The 26,178-nt window shown below is 30.6% G+C and overlaps 3 protein-coding genes and 1 long non-coding RNA gene across 4 annotated transcripts in view; 3 read left to right on the top strand and 1 right to left on the bottom strand.

The window, feature by feature from the left end:
• The window catches only part of Cen (cerebellar degeneration-related protein 2-like), a 69,837-nt gene that overhangs the window by 23,707 nt on the left and 19,952 nt on the right, over positions 1-26,178 (bottom strand). The window lies entirely within an intron of this gene.
• Positions 12,881-14,021, top strand: LOC149485752 (uncharacterized). Its single transcript, XR_016316060.1, has 3 exons — positions 12,881-13,091; positions 13,233-13,413; positions 13,757-14,021. It is a non-coding gene; the product is annotated as an uncharacterized LOC149485752 (long non-coding RNA).
• Positions 20,327-21,332, top strand: LOC149485751 (uncharacterized). Its single transcript, XM_089698716.1, has 3 exons — positions 20,327-20,591; positions 20,686-20,762; positions 21,185-21,332. Exons 1-3 carry the CDS (start codon positions 20,440-20,442, stop codon positions 21,265-21,267), a joined length of 312 nt encoding a protein of 103 aa, XP_089554842.1. The 5' UTR covers positions 20,327-20,439; the 3' UTR covers positions 21,268-21,332.
• On the top strand, positions 22,020-25,636 carry LOC149485750 (uncharacterized). Its single transcript, XM_089698544.1, has 5 exons — positions 22,020-22,055; positions 22,453-22,682; positions 24,886-24,960; positions 25,082-25,161; positions 25,554-25,636. Exons 1-5 carry the CDS (start codon positions 22,020-22,022, stop codon positions 25,634-25,636), a joined length of 504 nt encoding a protein of 167 aa, XP_089554670.1.

Genomic DNA, 26,178 nt, shown 5'->3' with positions numbered 1-26,178 from the left:
ACTAGAAGAATCATCTTTCGATAAGCAAATCACATATTTGGGTTTGGTATCGATCCAGTAACATCCCCTGCTATTTATTTTTTCAATATTTTCAATGTACAGAATTGACCCTTCTACAGATTTATTATAGGTATGTATAGTATGTAGAATTATCAAATATCTTATTTTTTTTGGCTCAATTCTCATACATAAAGTTGAATAATATTCCTACTCGTTTTATTACTCGCGGTGTGGTAGGACTTTAAATGCAACTGATTTTCACAACACCCAAACATAGTGGAAATTAAATGTAGTGTAAATATTTTTACCATCTAAGCTGAAAGCATCATGAAGTAAATGTTTAACGATTTGGAATTTCCTGACGTCTCTTGCGAAAATTGAAGGAAAATTGATTAAAAACGGCAACAGATCAATCTAATATAGTGTCTCGTCAACGTGGAATGCGTGTAGCACAATTCCGTCGGTAATCCACTGCTAAATCGCATTAGTGTAATGCGGACGGATTATCTAATTAAATTCTCACCGCATACCAAAGCATTAAAATGTTTATGTCTTATTTACTTACAATATGTGACAATTTAGATTTAACAATATGACATTATTTGTGTATTTGTGGCTTATACATGACTGGATCGTGTTTAACAAATAGAAGTAAAATATTATTGCTCAATAAGGGACTTTTCATTTAATTTCCTACAATATTAGTATCTTTGTTGTAAGTCATAATTATTAATGCCTACTTTATTTCTATAACAATTCCATGGCGATCATCAACTATTAAGAAATCATCGAACAAACCCATAAACTCCAGTTTACTGCAAACTTTCACTTGACTTTTTAATAGGTGCATAATTTTTTTACACTAGAGAAGATAATTTTTGAAACAAAAAAAAATCGCAGTCGGATGAAACCCATTAGAAAAGAAGGGGAATATGATAAAAATGTAAGGAAAAATAAATTACGGTCAATCCGAGTTCGGGAAGCGGGAGGGGGGAGCTTTAAAGAGAAAAAAATGGTTTCTCTCGATTTCCGACAAAACTACAAGTCCTATAGAAAAAAGTTCAATGGCAAAGTTGTAGGTAATTAAAAGTTCTACAACTTTTGTATTCACAATTTTTTCACATAACCTAAAAATTTAGGTGAAAAATTCAAAAAACCAAGTTTTTGGTCTTTTATTTCTATCTACTTCAAAATTTATTTTTTTTCTACAAAATTTGGTGGAAACTTACTTTATTATGTCCCAAATACACTGTAATTTATTTGATTGAAAATATTTATTTTTTCGCCTTATTTTGAATTAATACCAAAAAAACAACCTAATTTTCAATCGAAAAGTCACCCGTCAAAATATCAGCTTTTTTCAAAAACTTGGGGTGCCTTTTATTCATTGAAATCTCTACTTTCATATGGTGTAAAAAAAATAAACACCACCATAGTAAATGTTCTCAGGAAATGCATACAAACAGTCTGAAAATTAGCTTTTACTAAATCAGGCACACTTCTCGAACTACCTGAAATGTTTTTATCGACATCATTTTGCTTTTGAATATGCTGTAAAATATTAAACTTAGAACAGATAATTATTTTTCTTTTGAAATATTACCGAAAAGCCGATACAAGAGAAGATATAGAGTTCAAGAAGTGTGCCTGATTTAGTAAAAGCTAATTTTCAGACTGTTTGTATGCATTTCCTGAGAACATTTACTATGGTGGTGTTTATTTTTTTTACACCATATGAAAGTAGAGATTTCAATGAATAAAAGGCACCCCAAGTTTTTGAAAAAAGCTGATATTTTGACGGGTGACTTTTCGATTGCAAATTAGGTTGTTTTTTTGGTATTAATTCAAAATAAGGCGAAAAAATAAATATTTTCAATCAAATAAATTACAGTGTATTTGGGACATAATAAAGTAAGTTTCCACCAAATTTCGTAGAAAAAAAATAAATTTTGAAGTAGATAGAAATAAAAGACCAAAAACTTGGTTTTTTGAATTTTTCACCTAAATTTTTAGGTTATGTGAAAAAATTGTGAATACAAAAGTTGTAGAACTTTTAATTACCTACAACTTTGCCATTGAACTTTTTTCTATAGGACTTGTAGTTTTGTCGGAAATCGAGAGAAACCATTTTTTTCTCTTTAAAGCTCCCCCCTCCCGCTTCCCGAACTCGGATTGACCGTAATTTATTTTTCCTTACATTTTTATTATATTCCCCTCCTTTTCTAATGGGTTTCATCCGACTGCGATTTTTTTTATCTTTTCATTATTTTCAAAGGCTTCTACCCCAGTCTATTTAGCAATGTTATTATTTTATAATAACGTGAAATGTGATTTATGTGTTTTCAGCTTTCAATCCCTTATGGTGAAAACTGGTACCTTTTACGTAATGCTCTAGTTATGGTGTTAAAAGCTGTCAATATTTTCAACTTTTTTTAGCTAATTCTTATTTGTAGATACAAACATAGTTTATGCAGACACGTAGATAATTAATTTATAATTTAAAAATTTGAAAACAGTATCGAACATCACCAATGATTAAAAACAAAACGAATAAAACCTATAAAAAGTTTTTGGCTATAAAGCTAGATTTCAGAAAGGATTGTCCAGTTTTGTCTGTTTTTGGCACTTCCACTTAATAATGTACGTTAAGTAGGTATCTTTAGTAATAAATATTTAATTTGTCACAACTCAAATAAAAATCAATGTAGGTACCTATCGACGTCCGCGTCGCGGCGCTAGTTGTTCGCAAAACATTGAAATGAAGAATTTTGGCAACAACATGATGCAATTCAATATTGCTCTAACATTTGCTGATGGCCATCTACTTTGAAATGATTACACTTAAGAACTATTTTTGCATATAAATAAGAATATTTATCATCTCATTCGGGGTCCTTATCTGACATCCTGTATCAAAATACAAGACCATATATTTGGGATTTAAATTCGTTACAAATGTGCTTTTAATTTCATTATATTATCATAATATATAATGACTTCTATTGTATAATGATAATTTTTATTTAAATGATTACCTATAGACCGGGAGATACTGACACAAAATTTCGAGTCATTTGTAACAGGATGGCGGTTCTACAGGGGTCTTAGTACGCAATGACAAAAAGAAAAATGATGGTGTGAACGCTGGTACCGGTGGGTTAGTCGCGTGGGCGTTAGTCGAACTCGTCGGAAAAATAGCGAAAGTCAAACGATTTGTAACACAAAAATTTTAGAATTTACCGATAGCCCATAAAAAAGAAGTAGGCGGTAGTGTCATGCCATACTTTTCCGGTATGACTTACAGCCCGCCATACCGACGCGAATGTGTTGATTTAAAAAAAACAATTATTCAACCATTTGTACCAAGCTAACTTTTGCACAGGTAACCATCGTCGTGCATCCATTTACGAAAATCGCCATGCCATACTTTTCGGACGATTCCAAATGGTCGCCATACCGCCGAAAATCTGCAAATTTTTTTTATTTCGCCTATCTTTTTGTACCAGTATTGCATTTGGCTTTTTGGAGAGTATTTGATAAAATGTGACCATTATTATATTTGCCATACTTCTAGTAGGGGGAAAAAGTGCTGTCATACTTGAAAAATAAATTTATTATTAATTTATATAAGTGAAGATTTCCAACACCTAGATCTTTGAAATTTTGTATTTATATTCGTTGATCCTCAAACTTACAGGAAAAATAAGTGCCATACTGTTACAAATCGTTTGACTTTCGCTATTTTCCGACGAGTTCGACTAACGCCCACGCGACTAAGCCGCCGGTACCAGCGTTCACACCATCATTTTTCTTTTTGTCATTGCGTACTAAGAACCCTGTAGAACCGCCATCCTGTTACAAATGACTCGAAATTTTGTGTCAGTATCTCCCGGTCTACTAGTTTTTATATTGTTTTAATCACATACAAATGGGAGTTGCAAGACTCGAATTTTGAAGATTAATTGTGAAATCGTATAAATAATTAACCTTAAAGATTTATGCTAAATAGCCTTTTAGGAAATAACATAAATATATTTTAACATAGAAAGTACTCTTGAAATTTGCATGCTTAATCAATTAGTGTAATAAGTTAAGTTTATAATTATTATTAATTAATTAGATTTTTATTAATATAACATTTATTAACATTAAATCATAATTGTACAAATAAACGAAATTACCAAAAGTGAAGTTTTATGGTAATCATTGTACGACTGACTAAATAATAAAATCTTGAGGAACAAATGTATTAGAAGGTAACACCAAAATACGCCGATCCATAAACATTAAACAAGGTAGAATTTTACTACGCCTGTCAATAATATAAAAGCAAAATGGTCTTAGAATCTAAAATTGAAATAAAAATATTTTTGAATTTCGTGCTTATTTTATTACCTTTTTATAAAACCGCACTTACTTTGTGTAATAAGCTTTGTACCCAACAATTTGTAGACATCGAAAGCGAGATGATAACTTATTTTCTGTCAATTCAAGCTAATAAGCTAAAAAACGAGAGTTAAAAAATGCAAGTCATAAAATCGATCTCTAAATCGATCAATGCAGCCACTAGGTAAATTTTATTCCAATAATGGGATTTTTTATACATAACTGCACAGGCAGAGGCAATCTAAAATCTTGATCAATTCGGAAAAGTAACTATACATTAATATAACTTATTTAACTCTATTCTGCAATCCATAAACCGGTGACCTCAAGTTCACTAATAAACCGTCAAAAGTGAGAAACAATTTCAAGAGTAATTTCAATTTTCAATAAGGAAGCCGCCGCTTTGACGTAACTCGGATAGCAAAACAATGAGGGAAATCTGGGGACTTGATCTATGCTTTGAAAGGCTGGTGCGATCTGTCTCTCCGCTTAATAAGATAAATCTTGCTCTTGAAAGGGCAACTGTGGACTCGGTGAAAGTGACGTTGTTTCGTGTGGACGTCCCATCTTGTGTTAGTGTCGATGGCACTTTTTATTGTCGTATGTAATAACATGCATATAAATTATAATATTATGTATAGGCACATCTACGCCTTTATTGTATTTGTGTATATGATCGTTCGAGATTCTTATTCAAATATAAGATTAGAGGAAAGAACAAAGATTTAATAATAAATTCGAATAATATTATCTAGATAAGCTTCTATCAAATGAAAATTATTTATTTAAGTATTCTTTATTGCACTCAAGAATTAATAAATACTTAATAATTTTTTTAAAACTAGTATTTTATCATGTTTTTATTTGCCCGTTTTTATCACTTATAAAAATTTAGTGTGTCACTTATTATAATGGGACATTAATTTATGAACGTGGCAAACTGTGTTGTGGTGGCAAAATTTCACACAGTTTCACTCATTCATGACTATTGCACGCCTCATAAGCGAAGCGTTGAGGTGGGTACTACTGTCACTTCGCGCAAAACATCTGATTTTTCAAACTTAAAATGTCTTTATGTATCATACATTGCACTTGTAAGATAATACATACACACACATATTAAGAAAAAACACTATTTTTAACGTTCATGATATTTTTGATGTCATTTTTGTTATTTAAACTAGTTAAAAAACAGTTTAAAAAAGTTCTGTCTTGGACGTCCGTGTGTCTGTATGTGCGGATCCCTTTTCTTGTTAACACGATAGCGACCGAAATACTTTACTAATCGAGTCTTTTTTTTCTCTTACGCTTGAGTATGCTCAGGAATAGAACCCTTTCATTTTTCAGGGTCTGATTCGATGTGGTTTAATTGTTATTAAATAAACAAAAATAATAATTAATAAATATTTATTTAAAAAAAATTATGAGGCGTGCACTTTTGGATTTTCCAAATTATTTTTTTTTATTATGAATTTATTTGTGTTAAAATTAGTATTTGCGACTAACTAATTTGCTAAATTCCTTGATATGATCCATGAACAATAATTGTGTTGTATGTTAATGTGAAGTATTTTCAATTGAATTCGAATAGTGAAAATTTATGACATACTGGCTATCAAAATCAACATTAAAATAGACAATTATCAGCTTCCTATGTTATGAAACAGATTTTAGCCGGGGGTTTTGCGTGGGCGAATGGTAATCAAGAGCTGAAGTACAACACAACTGAATTGATTATTGTATCTCATGAATACTAGTTGTAATTCATGTTGTTACGTAATCCCTGATCATTCTCATTTAATTGTAAGTACGCCATAATTCAACATTAGAAACCCTATTTTGATAAGTAGTTATCATGAAAGCAGGAACCTACAGCCTGTAGAGTAAATTTAATAATCGTAGATATTGTTCATAGGCTGATAAAAACAGACAGTAGCTATCATGTACCTATCATAAAAGCCTTCCATTTCAGAAGAGGAAAGAAAACATAGCAATGAATATTATTAATTATTATTAATAACCTTAATATACCTATCTATAATCTAAATGCGTTGCCAATAATCAAGCACAAACATGATATATTTTTGTTATTGTTGTTGTATTGTATTCTAAATAATGTATTTTTTCAGTGGGCAGTAAACGGCAAATTACGTATTGCATTAATATAGAATTGGTGAAGTCTATTAGCTCCAAGTATAGATAAATAGCACTAGGTTATACAACAGTCCGTCAAATTTTATTTATGTTTACGAGGATAAAACGAGATACACTTAGATACGTTCGCTAGAATCGTGAGAAACTCTCTCCTGGTCCGCAATAGTGGCTTATAGTAGAACAATTAATAAACAAGATAGGTTTATCACATATTATGTAATGGATCACACGGTGTAACAATATGGTGTTAATGAACTGATCTCTTTTTTAAGCACCACTTGATAGAAATCACACTTCACTACCATGGGTTTGGTGATGCAAAAAATATCGTAAATAGCCTAACAAAGCCGTGATACAATGGGATAATAGATTTGAAATATTGTTCAATACGTAATAGTTTTAAAAGCGAATGAAAGAGAGCGGTACTTAAAACAACATGAGGAGATTGAGCCTTTTTGTTCTCTCTTTAGCGTCATGACAGGAAGACTTTCAGTCTATCTGTTAGTTAATTTAATCAATATCAATAAGAAATGCACTTCACTTCACAAACAAATTGGGTGAATACAAATAGTGTCAATGTGGAAAACAAAGATTTAAATATATGTAATTGGGTTCAAAGAACAGCACTATCGTTACTTTCGCCGACAAATCTTGAATCCGTGAGACCTAAAACGTGAAACCTTTATGGAATATTAAACTATCGGATCTGCGTCCGATTTAAATGGATAACCCAGTTCCGACGAATTAAGCGATAAATGTATTCTCTTCACCTTGTTTAATGGTAATGCGCAATTGTTTACTTAGTCACAACTTATGATAAGAGGTCCTTATAAGCTGTTTACTTTATTCTAAAACCAATAGTTCACTAATAAAGAAACTGTTCTTAGATTTGCCTTATCTTTTATTAAATACACCTAATTATAGAAAAACATTTCTTTATTGTATATATTGTACTGTAGTCTATTTTAAACTTACTCACCTCTCTTCCTTTTTTACTAAGCCAATTTAAAAGCTATTAATATTAAATAATATTACAAGCGGATATAAAGCGGACACTTCCTTACTTTTTAATGTTGGCAATACAATGTTTTAAGTAATTGCAGATAATAATTATTCAATATTTTTAGTTTCATAAGACTGTTTGCAGACGTTGAATGAGGTAAGTGGGTGTATATTAAATGAAAACATGACGATGTACGGTAGGAAATGCCACATAACAAACCTCAATACAATTAATTATGTGAAATTATATGTTTATATCATTAAATAGGCCTACAGATTACAGAATAGCATGCATGATGATTTATTTAATAACTCGCGTATTTTGTTGTCTTGTGACTTAGATCGATCCCTGAAACAAACTGACCACTAATAAGAATTAAGAAATGAGCAATGAACAAACATGAAACATAAAATTATAACACAACGTAACAAACATAAATCAACAACACTCTCATTAATTAAAGCATATTTTGTCATTAAAATAACTTGCATAACTAAACAAACAGTCTTAACTAAACATTGTTTCAAAGATAACATAGAAAAACCAACGTAACTGGGTCATGCTCACAAAATCCGAGTCCTTACACGTACCGTTCTAAATAATTGTACCCACGTGATAAGAATAGCTGGGTTGCATAATAAAAGAAGCTGTGATTGAAACCTGTTCTCATAAATTATACCTGTCCATTGAAACTCTAGCGTTTATTTAACGTGAAAGGATCATTAAAAGTTAAGGCGGACCTGTCACGATCCTAAATGTAGTCGATAAAACTTGATGCAGCCTTAACTGATTATGTAAAATTACAGCATGAATCTGTGTACATTGTTAGAATACTTATGGTTATTTAATCAAAATGGTCTATCAATAGTATTTCAAGTATCCTTGTATTTCACAACTTTCAAAGAAAATTGTTTTGAAAGTTTTACGTAAAGCTCCCAAAATTACTCTACTTCTCTATTATTCATGCTTCAACAAAAACATAAGCTTATTTATATTCATATAAAAATTGCAAAAAAATTTGATAAACAAAAATATTACTTTCACTTCTATCTTTGAAGCAATACTAATTATCAATAATTAATATGAATTAAATATTAAGTCTTACGTCCAGTTGAAATCCTTGTTCATTGCAATAAATTCCTCGACAAACACGTAGTTAATACTTAATAGTAGTCAGCAGGTTGTTACCTGAAACAAAACAGCAATATAAATTATTTTATCTCCATGTTTTATACGAGGAAAGTGTACCTTTAATAGTTTCAATGTTGCTGAGGCTGGTTAAATTACTTTTACCAATAACTTCTCACGATGCATAGTAAATCTTCAATGTCGATGTGAGATACATTAAATTATCAGGTTTAATAGGGTTAACGATTAAGTAATTTTAAATGAAAAAATTTGAAGTGACTATGCCAATTTTGAATACGTTGGTAGAAAATTATTTTGATTTCTTTATGAACGATAGTAAAATGTAAATTGTATTGTGTGTCTGTAAATGTTAATACGGATGACAACTTTTCTCAGATACTTACGAGACCTGAACTATAGGTTTAAAAGGTTCTATTTAACTATACACTAATCGCATGTATGACTCATGGATTTAGTCTCGTATGTGGTAAATGCTACTTACATAACATACCCATAGTTAGTCAATATCATAAGTTGCTATTTCTCGATTTCATTTGTTAAATCTAGTTTGAACATAGCAACCCTGACTGGGCGTGTCTCGTGTGTACTGCAACTTTCATTGCCATTTTAGGATTGGTCAAAGACCTGCTGTTTTTATAACAATTGTAGAAACATATAGAAAATAATTGCACAAAGAATAAGGTTATGACTTTATTTTGAGAGTAAAGCAGTGTAGGAAAATTTGTAGAGCAATAAAAATATTAAACCATTGGCGACTATTTCCTCTTATGTTTTTAATTTTAATATAAACGTGAAATCTAAAAATGAAAACGTTTTCAAGGTAAATTAGATCAAAGGTCTATTTTGATTACTACAACATAAAGCTTATTTTATATTTCAAAGATTTAGAGCCGAAAGTTTTCAAGGCACCGAGGTAACATTACCTCGTTGTTTACCTAGAATCTGTTCAATCGCGAACCGCTCAATAACTATTTCCTTATGCAATAAAATATAGCAAATAAAGAAAATACTTGCAAATAAAACGTATGCTGTCAATCAATAGTAACGTAATATAGAGATATCTCGCAATAGCTTCGGATTACTCGTAAATTTTTTTCACGCTTCGTTAGAATGTTTGGTTTATCTTTCATCACGTGAAATACACACCTCTTACGACATTTTAGGAAATAAAAGTATATTTGGCTACTGCGATCGTTATTTTTATGATTTTTACAAATGGGCAATAAAAGTGATACGGCAAAAGTTTTGATACGGGCTACGGTATTGGTTAATTATTGTGCTTACTAAATCCTACGTACTAATTTAATGATCTCTACATCGCTAAACGTAACAAAATATCAAAAAAGTGCCAGTAGACTCAGAAACAATATTTTAAGTTGATAGTATATAACCACAGATTACTAAATACATATTATCACAAGTAGTTACTTTAACTAGATACAAATAACGTCAAAAGATTTATCTAATTGTTTCCCCTTCTTGCTCAAATATTATATTGTCATTATAACTTTTCATCACTATAGCTATCCATCGCATCATTAACCTGGCTTCCGTGTTTTAACAAAAACTTATTTTGATATCTAATACTTTTACGAACCATGCTATAAAATAACAATCAAATATTATATTACACATTCATGCGCGTAACTTCAAATCTATTGTATCAGGGGGGTAACCGGCATCTCTTATAGCAAGCTTATTATAACATTACTATGTCTTTTCGTACCGTGACACCCTTATCGCAAGCTTGTTGCAGCGTTAAACTGATTTTGTTTTTCTAGCAATTTTGATGACGTCACTCGTAATAGTTCACTCCATTATTGGGACCGGTGCGAACTGCGATCTATTTGACAATTTGACAGTTATCACTTATCAGATAATAATAGAACTTTACATCGGCTTGTTCGAAGAAAAGGCTTCAAACCTTTTGATTTAAGAAGAATCGTGTACCTAAATAGTAAACAAGTGCGTAATCATCACGAGTCCCTATGAGATATGGGGGCATCATATGAACAATTTGAAAATACAATATAACCTACAGATTTATCTGTGTAAGATAAAAGTAATGTAAGTACCATACCCAATGCAAATCTATTTAAAAATACGTCTGTATAAGTACACATTCTCCACTTGTTATTTCTCTGTATAATAAAATGCAACTCTACTTATTCCCTAAACATAAATTTTATCTAATACTTAATGTAAATCTATAAAAGATTGTTTATTATTTCTTCATGATTCAATATTTTTTATCATGTTATTATTTACCTATATAGAATATAAGACTATAAAAGTAAATCTACACTCAAATGCACTACCCATATTATACTTATGTGGTCTGTTGTTAAGGATCTCATTTAATTTTGAGAAATAAAACCATTATTTATTTCCAGATTCTACAATCAATTCCGAGCACTAGGAATAAGATTACCCAGAGTAACCACATGGAAGCATTGATAGTATTCAAGAAGCCATAGTGCCAGCGCAACATGAATATATTTTTTTCAATAGGAAGCAATATCATACTTTAAATGTTTAAGTGCAATAAAAAACATTTATAAATCCAAAATCTTTATTTAGTCCTTTTTATTTATTTATTGACAAATCATTTGCTCCTTTACTTCTCTTGATATCATTTATATAAAAAAAAAAGTGATAAAACATGGAAGTATTCGAAATTAGATTCAATTCTATTTAGCTTAAATATTTATTAAAAACAATTAGGTAGATATATAACTCAAATCCAAATTTGTAAGTAAATAGCATATTAAAAACACCCTTGATTAAAAAAATTAAGTTTTATTTATAGGCTGGTAGCCTTTAAAACTTAAAATGCAATAAACAAAAACTTTATATTTACATCACAATGAATAATTCCTACACTAATAGATTAATGGTATTTATATTTTTATTTTAAATTTAAATCAATTATTGTATTTGCATAATAAAGAGTAGATAAATAATTTAAAAACTTGCAGTACTTATGTATACTTTTAATTTCATTTTTATTAAACTTAAAATGAAAACAATGTAGGTACTATATTAAGGTACAATTAAATTTTTACATTTTCAGATGTATGATACAAATATGAATATTTTAAGTGTAGACTGTAGGTAGACGTAGACATGGTGGCGCCTCCCCCAACTTGAAGTTCTCACTACCACATGATCATCTCCCAAGCCGGTACTTCCTTGTTCAATGTTTGGGCAAGCCGGCAATCAACACAACTGTGAAAGATAAATTGGACTTAAACTGATTCTTTGTTGCTTTAAAATTTAATAAGTACATTTAATATGTTTACTTTTATTATTAAAGGGCTTGTCATGGTGTATGTAAACGTCTAAAAAGAAGTTTTTTAAACAATGTCGGTATGGTTTGTTAAATACCTTATTTGTTAATAATTTTTCAAGTATTTCAACGTTTTAGTTGTTTATCTTGCAATTCTTAATATTGTATTAAAAAAAACTTAAATGTGTAGGTACAATGCCTTAGAAAACTTTTAATACAAGTAGCTTCTAACCAAACATAGATAGGTTTGCTTATAAATTAATATAAATATTTACTTTTGACCAGCTGCTCTAGTTTTTGTGAACTCCCAAATCATTTGCACTTATACTTTCAGAGAATTCTATCAACTTCGTCTCAGCATAACTTTTAACTCGTTGGGAGTTATTTATGTACCTTTGTCTTTGTAACTTCAGGGTCAGGGAGCTTCGCGCACTCTGCACAATGTTCTGTTGCAAGTTAAATAAAAATTACTTCAATTAACAATAATCAAAACAGACGAAATCATGCAAAAACCAATACTTTATTCGTAAAAATATATCTGTGTTATCATAAATCGTCCAATGTTTTAGATATATTTATTACTCGTATATTATCTTACCTTGCTATTTCAATTGCTCTTTCATGCATTCTTTAATGCATATTACTTATCTTTCGCAATTTTTCAATTTGATTTATCCAAATTTTAGATAATAATACGAGGACAGTGATTATGACATTTGGATTTTTGACGTTTAATTTTCAATCACCGCCATTTTTATAATAACAACCTTGTTTTGTTGAGTTCACAAAATAATCTTACTTTATTTTGGTACCGGGATCCTTTAAAACATGATTACTATACGATTGCCTACAATGTCCAATGAGCGAATTGAGCGAATGAATTCCGAAGTTTTGTCTATTTTTTTTAAGATTAATGGCTTGGCTACGAGGCTTTTAGGCCAAGTCGTAATGATTTGTATCGAACATTAAACGTCAAAAATCAAAATGTCATGTCACTGTCCTCATAATTCATATTAATATCTAAAATTTCAGATAAACTTAAACTTAAATATGTGAATCTCATCTCTGGATAAATGAGAAAGTGCGAAAAAGCAATATTGAAATAGCAAGGTAAGATAAAGTATGAGTAAGGACGATTTATGATAACAGACTACAGAGATATATTTTTACGAATAAAGTTTTGGTTTTTGCATAATTTCGTCTGTTTTGATTATTGTTACTTAATTGAAGTAATTTTTATTTAACTTGCAGCAGAACATTGTGCAGAGTGCGCGAAGCCCCCTGACCCCGAAGTTACAAAGACAAAGATAGATACATAAATAACTCCCAACGAGGTAAAAGTTATGATGAGACGAAGTTGATAGAATTCTCTGCTGGAAGTTTAAGTGCAAATGATTTGGGAGTTCACAAAAACTAGAGCAGCTGGTCAAAAGTAAATATTTATATTAATTTATAAGCAAACCTATCTATGTTTGGTTAGAAGCTACTTATATTAACAGTTTTGTAAGGAATTACACACCTACACATTTAACTCTTTTTTTTTAATACGATATTAAGAATTGCAAGATAAACAACTAAAATGTTAAAATACTTGAAAAATGATTAACAAATAAAGTATTTATTATTTATCAAACTATACCGACATTGTTTAAAAAAACATCTAAAATTACATACACCATGACAAGCCCTTTAATAATAAAAATAAACATATTAAATGTACTTATTAAATTTTAAAGCAACAAAGAATCAGTTTAAATCCAATTTATCTTTCACAGTTGTGTTGATTGCCGGCTTGCCCAAACATTGAACAAGGAAGTACCGGCTTGGGAGATGATCATGTGGTAGTGAGAACTTCAAGTTGGGGGAGGCGCCACCATGTCTACCTACAGTCTACACTTAAAATATTCATATTTGTATCATACATCTGAAAATGTAAAAATTTAATTGTACCTTAATATAGTACCTACATTGTTTTCATTTTAAGTTTAATAAAAATGAAATTAAAAGTATACATAAGTACTGCAAGTTTTTAAATTATTTATCTACTCTATATTATGCAAATACAATAATTGATTTAAATTTAAAATAAAAACATAAATACCATTAAACTATTAGTGCAGGAATTATTCATTGTGATGTAAATATAAAGTTTTTGTTTATTGCATTTTAAGTTTTATAAATAAGACTTTATTTTTTTAATCAAGGGTCTTTTTAATATGCTATTTACTTACAAATTTGGATTTGAGTAATATACCTAATTGTTTTTAATTAATATTTAATCAAAATAGAATTGAATCTATTTTCAAATAATTCCATGTTTTATTACATTTTTTTTATATATAAATGTTATCAAGAGAAGTAAAGGAGCAAATGTTTTGTCAATGAATAAATAAAAAGGACTAAATAAAGATTTTGGATTCATAAAATATGTTTTTAATTGCACTAATACATTTAAAGCATGATATTGCTTCCTATTGAAAAAAATATATTCATGTTGCGCTGGCACTTTATAGCTTCTTGAATACTATCAATGCTTCCATGTGGTTACGCTGGGTAATCTTATCCCTAGTGCTCGGAATTGATTGTAGAATCTGGAAATAAATAATGGTATTACTTCTCAAAATTAAATGAGATCCCTAACATAAGTATAATATGGGTAGTGCATTTGAGTGTAGATTTACTTTTAAGTGTTTTATTATATAAATAATATAACATGATAAAATATATTGAATCAAGAAGAAATAATAAAGAATCTTTTATAGATTTACATTGAGTAGGTATTAGAAAAAATTTATGTTTAGAGAATAAGTAGGGTTGCATTTTATTATATAGAGAAATAACAAGTGGAGAATGTGTACATAAACAAACGTATTTTTAAATATACTCTTAAGATTTGCATTGGGTAGGTATGGTACTTACATTACTTTTATCTTACACACATAAATCTGTAGGTTATAATTATTGTATTTTAAGATTGTTCATATGATGCCCCCATATCTCATAGAGACTCGTGATGATTGCGCACTTCGCAATAATAAATTATTTACACGATTCTTCTTAAATCAAAAGGTTTGAAAATTGAAGCCTTTTCTTGGAACAACCCGATGTAGTTATGTTAATTTTGCATTTTTAATATAATAAATGTATTATCTTCTTTAAAAGCTTCATTTATTAAATAGATTTCCAACTACATACGTTTCACTTAAATTTGATGTGTATTCTTTTAATAATATTCAAATTAATGTTATAAAAGTTCCATATTTACAACTTCACTAAAATTGCTTAAAACTGTCATTATTGACATTATAACAAGAATGCTAAATGTCAAAGAGAGCGTGCCGGTTCCAATTTTTCGATTGACGTCTCGAAACCGCTCGAAACAGTCTTGTAGCAATTGGTTTTCATATGTTTTAGAAGGTCCCGGTGCCAAAAAAGTAAGATTATTTTGTGAACGCAACAAAACGTACCCATAATAAGACTGTTATTCTAAAGGTGCCGGTTACCCCCCAGGTTATGCTTCCGAAAGGTAACATATTACGGCTATTAAGGGAAACGAAACTGCAATTCACTACTATAATTTATGTCATATAAGGCCTGATGATGCAATTGATGTCAAGATATGAACCATCGCAGCGTAACGAGAAATCTGGTTTAAGTTAAAGTAAATGTGGGTGTGGTAAGCAATGATTCAAACGAATTCTTGACAGTAATCATTTGTAATTATAACAGGAAATTATCTGAGGAAATGACGAGAGTTATAACTTTTCGGTGTCCCGGTGTGTTAATATTCTCACGACAATTGATTATAAATTTCTAGTTAGGCTTTTTTGGGTCACTAGTTCAAATTAATAATAAATATTTTTAATTTAATTAATTACTGCTGCAGTTCATCATCACTATTGGTTAAATATTATCGTTGTTTTTGTTGTGCTTTTAATTGTGTTTCTAAAAATCTACATTTATCAAAGACATTTAAACAAATGTAATAAATGATTTGATCAATATTAAAAACCTCAAAGACAAGTTTGTCATATTCTTCCATCTACACATGTTATTTAATTGTTAACAGGTACATATTATACAATATCCCGCCCTTTACCAGCTCGTTTTATTTACTCGCTGTCGAAAGTAATTGCGTTAATTACGCTTATCGCTTCGTATTCCGTTTCAAAATGTCGGTGTTATTCCGATCATGAAAGCGATCGCTCTCTAAATATCTTTGATTTGCGCTAACGATACAAGCGCTATGGATTCTTTTGATAAACTATTTGTAAATAAGAACATCATTCAGTATTAAGTGTGAAAGTTTGTCTTTGAGTGTTAATTGTGTATCAAAGATAGTGATGTGATGGAATTTCGCAGAAAGGTGGAATGAACTTAGACTTTGATTGAAATATTTTTATCTTGGCTGATCGTAGGGCTATGTTACCTAGTATAGCATCACACTTATAGAGTGGCATATAATGTATGTTAAATTATGTCACATTTTTTCAGTGATAAGATTGTTTACCTTTCTATCGCCATCGTTTTTTCGAATGTGAAATTATCAAAATTATGAAATCTTTTCTGTAAAGAAACTTTTACTTTTCTCTCCATTAACGCTTAAAGAAATATAATAACGTTGTAATTCACGTGACATTTAAAAAAACCTTCGCTTGCTGGCAAAAGTAATTACATATATAATATAATATATATATATATATATATATATATATATATATATATATATTTTATTTCTACAGATTTTTGAGACATTTTGATATCTTTTTCTTTCGTTCTCACTTAAATAATAGACAGATAGCATCCAAGATCCATATATAATCTGTTAAATTCATTCAAATTTCAAACTTATCATCATTGTATGATATTATACTTCATAGTTCGTACTAATCTTCTACAGAGCTTCTACAAACTAAAATCTACCCAGACAATTACCTAAAAGATAAACTACTTATTACATTACTGTTTTACATTGATATAACCCTGCTTTCGATCGTCACGAGACTGTTTTACATTGATATAACCCTGCTTTCGATCGTCACGAGAGCCCATTGATAATCTTAAGGTTAACCATCGCCACAAGATAACCGACCATGATTTGTGAATAATTGCGCTTTGAACGCGCCCACGATTCTATTCATTGTATTTCTTAATTGAGATTAACAACGCCTTTGTATCGGCACGAAATTCAACCCTGTTTTTTTATTTATTTATTTATACTTTATTGTACATATATACCAGACAGAGAATAACAAAATAGGTACAATAATTAAAAAAAAAAGAAGAAACAATCACGAAGGCACATATGTACGAAAAGGCGGCCTTATTGCTTTAAAGCAATCTCTTCCAGGCAACCCTGTTGGCACGGAATGTTGAACGTGAACGCGAAGGCACAAAATAAATAACGAGAATAGAAATAAGTAATACATAGGTACTTAATTATATACTAGTGCTATAAAAAGGGTATTATAGATAATACATATTCTAAAAATACACATATTACATATAATATACATATTACATATTATATACAATAATATACATAAACTACATACACTACATACAAAAGTACTAAAGGAGATCTCAATAATAAATATTATGGTAAGCAACACATTATAATGATAGGAAATGATTTTTAACGAGCACTTTAAAGCTCTTGATAGTTTTTGCACGTCTGATCGATTCCGGCAAAGCATTCCAAAGCTGAATAGCGCGAACAGTGAAAGAAGAGCTGTAGAAATTAGTACGATGAGCTGGTGTGGAAAGAAGTAGAAGGTTAGATGAGCGAAGAGAGATTAAGCTATTTGCACTAAGGTAATTAAACTGCTTTTTTAGATAACTAGGCGTTTTAGGGTCGAACAGAACACAGTACAGAAGCTGAAGGATGTGGGCATCCCGGCGAAGACGGATGGGAAGCCAATTGAGTTTTTTGCGGTATTCCGAGACATGATCAAATTTACGCAAGCCGAAAATAAATCTTATACAGAAATTTTGCAGCCTCTCAAGGATGTCTAGCTGGTACTCAAAAAGATCAGGAAATGAGGAGTCGGCGTAGTCAAGGAAGGGGAGCAGAAGGGATTGAGCTAACGCAATTTTGGCGGAGATCGGAAGAAAGTTACGTAGACGGCGCATCGAGGATGCCGCAGCAAAAACTTTCTTTCGCATTTGCTTTATATGCTCCGACCAAGACAAGTGTTGGTCAAGGTACAAACCAAGACTTTTTACAGTTTTGCTGAACGGAATACGAGTACCATCGACAACAACATCCGGCAAGCAGTCCCATTTAATTTTGTTCAAAAGCGGCTTAGGTACTACCAAGTATGATAATTTTAGTTTTAACGGGATTTACCTTTAAGCCATGATCCTTACTCCAATTGACGATGGCTGCAAGATCAGTATTAGTACGAAAAATCGCTTCAGTAAGTTCTGGGAGTGACACGTGCGAATATAGCTGAAAATCGTCTGCATACATATGATAAGGAGAAGTAATGTGATTGGAGATAGAGTTTATAAAGATTGAGAATAATTGTTATTATTAAGCCGTTGAATATTGATAAAAAATGTAACGAAATATATCTACATATATATCAAATTTCAGGGAAACAAGAAGTCCAACTATTGTTGTATGATAAAATAGCTTAAAATTAAAAGCTACTAATTCGTTACATTCATCTTTTAATCCAATTATTAATATTTCTGTCATTTATATATAAAATATAGGATTCTTAGTACATTCATATTGTTTTAATATTATAAAACACACCATTAGTATTACTACGAAGAGCTATTATTTATTCCTTAGGTACTATTAAGACACGCCCCCGAATACATAACACAGACCGAGCTGTATCTGATCTAAAGATATTATCTTAATCTCTCTATTTATTACGAATCTTAGGTTTTAACCAATTCTATAAAATACCTACTTAAAAATGTTTTTTTTTGTATTTTAGCATAATAATTAATTAATATCTCTTAAAAAAATCAATCTACATATTATGCATACTAATGTATTGTGTTTTTGTAAGAATTTTTACCATGTTAACGAAGATCACGTTTTCAAAACATCCAATCCAAAATTTATTAAATGTTTCATAATGCGAGATGTAAAAATTCACGATTTCTCAATAGTTTAAGACTGAAGTCATTAAATGCACAATAATAAGAAAATATATTTTGTAATCGAGATCAATATAATAATTTTAGATAACGAGAGCTAACCTTTAAAAGCCGTGAATGGTGGTTGTATAATGTTGCACGTTGCAAGTTGATAAGCCGTGGGAAATAAACAAAATATAAAGATCCCATTATTTCAACACAGCCCTTTATAAGCGCGAAAGGTTCTAAGGGTTCTTGGGTATCAGGATCTCAGCCTTACCTATTTTTTATAATTTGTATTGGGATATAATTGATGGTTTTTAAAATGCGCTACGAGTTATGACATAATATGATGTTTTTGAATGGAAAAATCAATTTTGCTAGGTGAATTCTTTTCGTCTTTGCAATAATTCGAATTGGACCATACGAGTTTGATTCTTTTTATATATACAGCTAGAAATACATTTTTCTGGACATTGAAATTCATAATATGAAACGAGGTGTAATTTTTGCTGTGGTAAGTTTTTAAAACGTAAGGTTTCGTTTGAAATATGATCACAGAACATATGGCACGTGCTATGGCCATGTGCTCTTTTTTACTACGTTTCATAAATACACTTTTTAAAGTGTTGTTAGAGGTTTTTATTCTCAAAGGAACAATTTTAGTAGTAGGTAAGGCAATATGCTTTTCGTAACAATTAAATACAACGTGCTGCTGCTCCGTAATAACTTTTCCTCCAAAGACAGATTTTTTTTTAATTATTAATAAGCTTATTATGATCGCTGTTATATATACTTAACATTAAAAAATTAAAATTGCAATAACTCTTCAACGGCTGACTTTTGGATATGGTATTATAACATATGGTATATTAACAGGAATAGGTCGACTTAACCTGTAACCCTGTATATATTCTAGTTTACCTAATCTTATTTAAAAGTTTATATTTAGTTTTTGACAAAACTGCATGTGTTTATCATGTTAAACGAATTATGCCTGTAATTTTCATTCACTTCAACGATTAAATTTTAATTAGAATTTTAATTGATTACTTTGGTGTTAACAAGGCTAACAGAAATTCAGTCAATTGCAGTGCATAATGGCCGCCATATACGCCCGTGAGAATTATGCTAACAAAAAATATATTAAATAACACTTTTTTTTTATATTCTGGATTTTCATAAATTTATTCATACGTTATTATATATCAATAAGTTGTTAAATATAACTTTAGTATTCATTTTTTTTTCAGTTGCCACTCTTTTTATCATTTCACTTTGCGAAAGCAAAAGTGAATTGATAGAATGTATTCGCGGAGAGCAAGCAGTATGTGGTAATGATGGTATAACTTACTCTAACATGTGCGACTTAGAAATTGTACGATTAGTTCGTACAAACCTGACCGTAGTCCATGAAGGTCCATGTAACACTTTGATCAAAATTTTAATAAGAGCACTTCAAATGCAACAACCAAGAAAAAATACAAATAGTCTTCGTAAACGTTCACGGAGGTAAAATATACGTATATTTGTTCATAGTTTATACACATCAGCAGCCGTGTTGTTCTTCATAATTGGATATTTTTAATATTATACTTGATTTCAGCCCTGGCAATAAAATAAATTTGTTGTTGCCGCCGGGTTTTGGAATACGGTTACTGTCTAAAATGATTAATACTCAAAGTAAGTATATCATCATATTGAGCTTTTATTGACTTATTTACATTTAGTGCACAAAGTATGTACCAATGAAATATGGATTTGATTTATATGAATTAGAAGGGATTATTAAGTTAAAGAAGACAGCTAAATACGACTAGTAAGCAATAAGCACAGTACATATGATATCGTACTTCGTATTTTCTGTACTCTAAGTTTTCTACTATAGGTATATTGATGCTAAAGCAGCAAGCTGCTGGCCAACCTGAATTGACTCGGACTAAAACCATGGTATAAAGAGAACAAAACAAAGGTCTCGTAGGGCCCGTTTATACTTCAAATTACTTCCTACGATACCTTTTGTCTTACTCCAGCTGCTTATACTCAATGCTTGAATTGAAACAGCATTTTCCTCGATGTTGTAAAACATATTCATATTGTTTCAGGAAATATTGGAGGATTCGAATTCAAACATAATAATATTAACACTCAAGGCACCAACAATGAATTTGCAATTGATGTTTCGTAAGAAAATGTGAAATATGCTTTGATGAATGTAAACAATGGAGTACAGGGATTCACAAAATATTTAAATGTTGTGAATAAATAAGCATTTTTATTTGGTTTTTGATTTACCTTTTCGTTAAAAAATATACAGTTGCATTATAATATGGAAATATGGACTATTCAAGTTTCAAACGGACTGAAAAACTTTATTAGGATATTATAAAATCGAATCCTATAACAGATTATTTTTTACATAAGGGCAACAAAAAATATCTTATAATATGTTAACAAACTATCACGCTGAAACTACTCAGAGAATTCATGTGACACTTGATCTTATAATAAAGAACTTGGTGGGATTAATAATATTATTTAAAAAATGTGGGTTTAGAGTACCTATGTATATACATATAATATGTATATTATATTCTATGGTATGGGTCCATAACCGTATAAAGAAGTAGAATAGGTCAAAGGACAGCAGGATTTCATTCTTTCGGTATCTATTTGTTACAAACAAAACTATAAAGAGTCTTATAATTTTTGTATGCATGTTAATAAAATAAAACGAGCTAGCAAAAGTTTTATTTTTCTATACATATTAAGATTAAGTGATAAGGGAGAAAAGATGGTGTGAACACTAAATATCAATATAAATATTGTAATTGACGTTTTTTTAGGAAATAGGACCCAAATTGTGGTACCAGGCTTTTCTCTAAAGAAAAAGGGCTATTAAATTGACCTAATACATATACATATATTCAATGAATTAAAATGTTGGACGGCCAAAAAAGCGAACAGTACGCACAGGTCAGCTCGATACCAATTACATATTTATTTGTTTAAAAAAAATAAAGATTATATTTTACGGTTAAAAAAGAATTGATCTTTTCACACAAGAAAGCGGTAAAATTTAACAATTAAAATGTTAATTAACTTGTCGAATAGCTACGTGATAATTGTTACCGACCGCATTTAGTTTGGACAAAATGATCATTGCATATATTCGTGAGTATTAAACACAAAATTTCTTGAAAATCCAACCTACATATCCTCTATTTAGTTTTATAGAATTGAGATGATTTGGTAGGTCTTCATCTTTGGAAATAGTGTTCCCGTTTTGCAATCATTTTAGTTATGAGCAGTTAAAACTAATTTTATTATTTATCTCTATCTTCTATATTCTACAAAATAACAAAACGCACAGCCTTTTCCGTTTTCTAACGTCTTCGTGTGTGTTATTTCTTTATCTATATATTTTATTTTTCTAGTTGCCAGCTTGTTACTTATTTTGCCATACGAATGTAAAAGAACATGGCAGAAATGTCCGCATGGGGAGCAGGCAGTTTGCGGCAATGACGGCAATACATACAATAACATCTGTGACTTGGAAACGGTACAATATTTTCGTACAAACCTCACTGTGAGATACATAGGCTCATAGACCGGGAGATACTGACAGAAAATTTCGAGTCATTTGTATCAGGATGGCGGTTCTACAGGGGTCTTAGTACGCAATGACAAAAAGAAAAACGATGGTGTGAACACTGGTACCGGGGGCTTAGTCGCGTGGGCGTTAGTCGAACTCGTCGGAAAAATAGCGAAAGTCAAACGATTTGTAACACAAAAATTTTAGAATTTACCGATAGCCCATAAAAAAGAAGTAGGCGGTAGTGTCATGCCATACTTTTCCAGTGTGACTTACAGCCCGCCACACCGACGCGAATGTGTTGATTAAAAAAAAAAAATTCAACCATTTGTACCAGGCTAACTTTTGCACAGGTAGCCATCGTTGTGCAGCCATTTACGAAAATCGCTATGCCATACTTTTCGGACGATTCCAAATGGACGCCATACCGCCGAAAATCTGCAAAAAATTTTTTTTTCGCCAAACTTTTTGTGCCAGTATTGCATTTGGATTTTTGGAGAGTATTTGATAAAATGTGACCATTATTATATTTGCCATACTTCTAGTAGGGGGAAAAAGTGCTGCCATACTTGAGAAATTAATTTATTCGTCACGTTTCAAAAATACGACTGTACAATACGTAAAATATTTTTTTTACAGTATGGGATCATTATATTCTGTTTGTTTGTATACAATTCTACCTAAAAAAAAATATCGCAGATTGCAAACATGGGGCGGACGATTGTAAGACTTAAGCCAAGACGTAAAAAAAAAATGAAAAGAATTGGCGATTTGTACCAGTATGGCATTTGGATTTTTGGAAAGTATATGATGCAATGTGACCATTATTATATTTGCCATACTTTTAATAGAGGGAAAAAGGGAAAACTTCTTCATCGTTTGCTGCAGTCATAACGATCTCGCTTATGGTGCCTGGCATGGCGTCGCCGTCGAACCAATGGAAATGAAATGGAAACAAATGTTTGTACGTTTTTCTTTTTTTCGTAATGATTCAGAAAATTGTATACTAGTCGTCTGGTAACGGCGGTCTAAATAGACAATTTTGCTAATTTTTGAAGGCTTGTAATTCTAATTATAAATATAAAAAAAAACATACATACATTTCAGTAAATTGTATCTTTTATATGTTTAAACATTATTTAGCTAGTTCTAATATTCAGAGAGAAAATAGGAGAATACGTGTGTATGGATAAAATCGCACTACCATTTCCTTTTAAAGGCGTTGAAATTTGTTAAAAATAGGTAGATATTAGGCCTGAGTTGATAGACAGGCAGATTGAGGGCAAAGTAGGTAGATCTACCTAAAAGGTGGTAGATATGGCAACACTGTCTCCACCCTTAGGCACACTACAATGGCAGACTTATTGTAATACATAGAACTCCAATTATTGCTATGTTTGTGTTGGTCGTTTCATTTGACAAGCATCTGTCATATATCTGCGTTGCCAGACATTGCGTCTTACAATAGTATTAGTAGTAGTAATAGTAGCCGTACAATATTATACAAAATAAACATCTGGTTATAAGTGAAGATTTCCACCACCTAGATCTTTGAAATTTTGTATTTATATTCGTTGAACCTCAAACTTACAGGAAAAATTAGTTCCATACTGTTACTAATCGTTCAAAATACGAATAAAATCTTACAAAAAAAAAAAAAATCCTATACACATTCGCCACCTCCCACAGGTATGGCATTATCACACTTCTATTTATAATCATTCAGGAGTTGTTGAAAAAAAAATTTAGGGTGTTACAAATGGTTCGGCGAAAAAAAAAATTTGCAGATTTTCGGCGGTATGGCGACCATTTGGAATCGTCCGAAAAGTATGGCATGGCGATTTTCGTAAATGGCTGCACGACGATGGTTACCTGTGCAAAAGTTAGCCTGGTACAAATGGTTGAATTGTTTTTTTTAAATCAACACATTCGCGTCGGTATGGCGCGCTGTAAGTCACACCGGAAAAGTATGGCATGACACTACCGCCTACTTCTTTTTTATGGGCTATCGGTAAATTCTAAAATTTTTGTGTTACAAATCGTTTGACTTTGCTATTTTTCCGACGAGTTCGACTAACGCCCACGCGACTAAGCCCCCGGTACCAGTGTTCACACCATCGTTTTTCTTTTTGTCATTGCGTACTAAGACCCCTGTAGAACCGCCATCCTGATACAAATGACTCGAAATTTTCTGTCAGTATCTCCCGGTCTATCATGTAACTATTTGATAGACACGTTACTGAAAATACCAATGCTACCAGAAACTAAAAAAAGTCTACGGATTAGGTAATGTACACTGATTTGTATAATATAATATAATGCTCATTTTATTTTTTTTGTACTACGCACGTGTTATTTTATTATTTATTTTTGGCCCTGTGTAAAGAATTTTTTTTGTTTATTTCAGCTGGTCTTTTGGATTTAAATTTGGGTTTGGGTCTAAAAAAAATAAAATGAAGCTGGCCAACTATATGATAAATACACAAAGTAAGTACCTAATGGTGCTATTAGATTTTAACAAAAAACTAAAAGGCGCCTTCAAAATTCAAATTATCAGAATTAAACCATATTTAGATGGGAGCGCTTTATAAAAAAAAGAATTATCAAAATCGGTTCAACCAGTCGAAAGTCCTGAAGTAACAAACTCAAAAAATACAATCAAGTAGAAAAGCTTTTTTAAGTCTTTTTCGTTGAAGTGAATTCTGCCTTCTTTATAGATCGATTTATGATAGAGAATAGAGTCTTAGAATAGAGTGTTGTTGTTTTTTTGCGAACAAACTAAAGAACATTTCAGAACAGTTTCAAAAGAAAAAAAATTTTGGCCTGTCATAACAAAGACGGCAACATACTCATATACTTACTAATTATGTTATTTTCAGAAAACATAGGAGCTTTTCAATTTAAACATAATAATATCAACACTCAAGGAAACAACAATAGATTTGGAATTGATATTTTGTAAGAAAATACAAATAAAACACTAAAAATGAAATCAAGTTAAGAACTAAGCAGGTTTTAACGTCCCAAACTTTTAATATTATTTTTTAACAAAATAATTTCCTACAATAAATTCATATTATTATACAAAGATTGCTTTATTTTTCAACCTTGTCTTTTATTCGATATTCGATAGGTACTAAAATATATGATGACTATGTAGTAGGTACATATCTACTTAACTTAAGTAAGATGGCTCTTAAACATATATCTTATCTCATAGACAAAATATTTAATGTTGTATCGTTTTAACTAAAAAGACAGAAAATGTTTCTTTTTTCAGTTTTTAATTATGCCTTAAAGGTAAACACTGCCTTAAATTTCAAATAATATAATTTAAGAATATCCATAGCTAAAATACCAATATGAATTTATTCCTCTTTATAATACCTATTAGTGCCTAGATGAGATTGTTATTGAAAGTTTGTAAAAAAATCGCAATGACATTGGTAATTGGAAAACAATAGGCCATGCGTAAGTAAAATATATTGTGTTTACGAAATTTCA

This window comes from Colias philodice, chromosome 9, assembly GCF_061535455.1.
Source record: "Colias philodice isolate Cphi_HAF_F1 chromosome 9, ilColPhil1 Martin Lab GWU primary, whole genome shotgun sequence".
NCBI lineage: Eukaryota > Metazoa > Arthropoda > Insecta > Lepidoptera > Pieridae > Colias > Colias philodice.
Note: the sequence above shows the minus strand (reverse complement) of the source record. Positions and strands in the feature narration are given on the sequence as shown.

Excerpts from the sequence above, each read along its gene's own strand:
- LOC149485751 (XM_089698716.1), top strand. The coding sequence starts at position 20,440 with ATGTGCGACTTAGAAATTGTACGATTAGTTCGTACAAACCTGACCGTA. Across the intron at positions 20,592-20,685 it reads CTTCGTAAACGTTCACGGAG|CCCTGGCAATAAAATAAATT; the intron begins GTAAAATATACG and ends ACTTGATTTCAG. Across the intron at positions 20,763-21,184 it reads TAAAATGATTAATACTCAAA|GAAATATTGGAGGATTCGAA; the intron begins GTAAGTATATCA and ends ATATTGTTTCAG.
- LOC149485750 (XM_089698544.1), top strand. The coding sequence starts at position 22,020 with ATGTTGGACGGCCAAAAAAGCGAACAGTACGCACAG. Across the intron at positions 22,056-22,452 it reads AAAGCGAACAGTACGCACAG|CCTTTTCCGTTTTCTAACGT; the intron begins GTCAGCTCGATA and ends CAAAACGCACAG. Across the intron at positions 24,961-25,081 it reads AAAAAAAGTCTACGGATTAG|CTGGTCTTTTGGATTTAAAT; the intron begins GTAATGTACACT and ends TGTTTATTTCAG.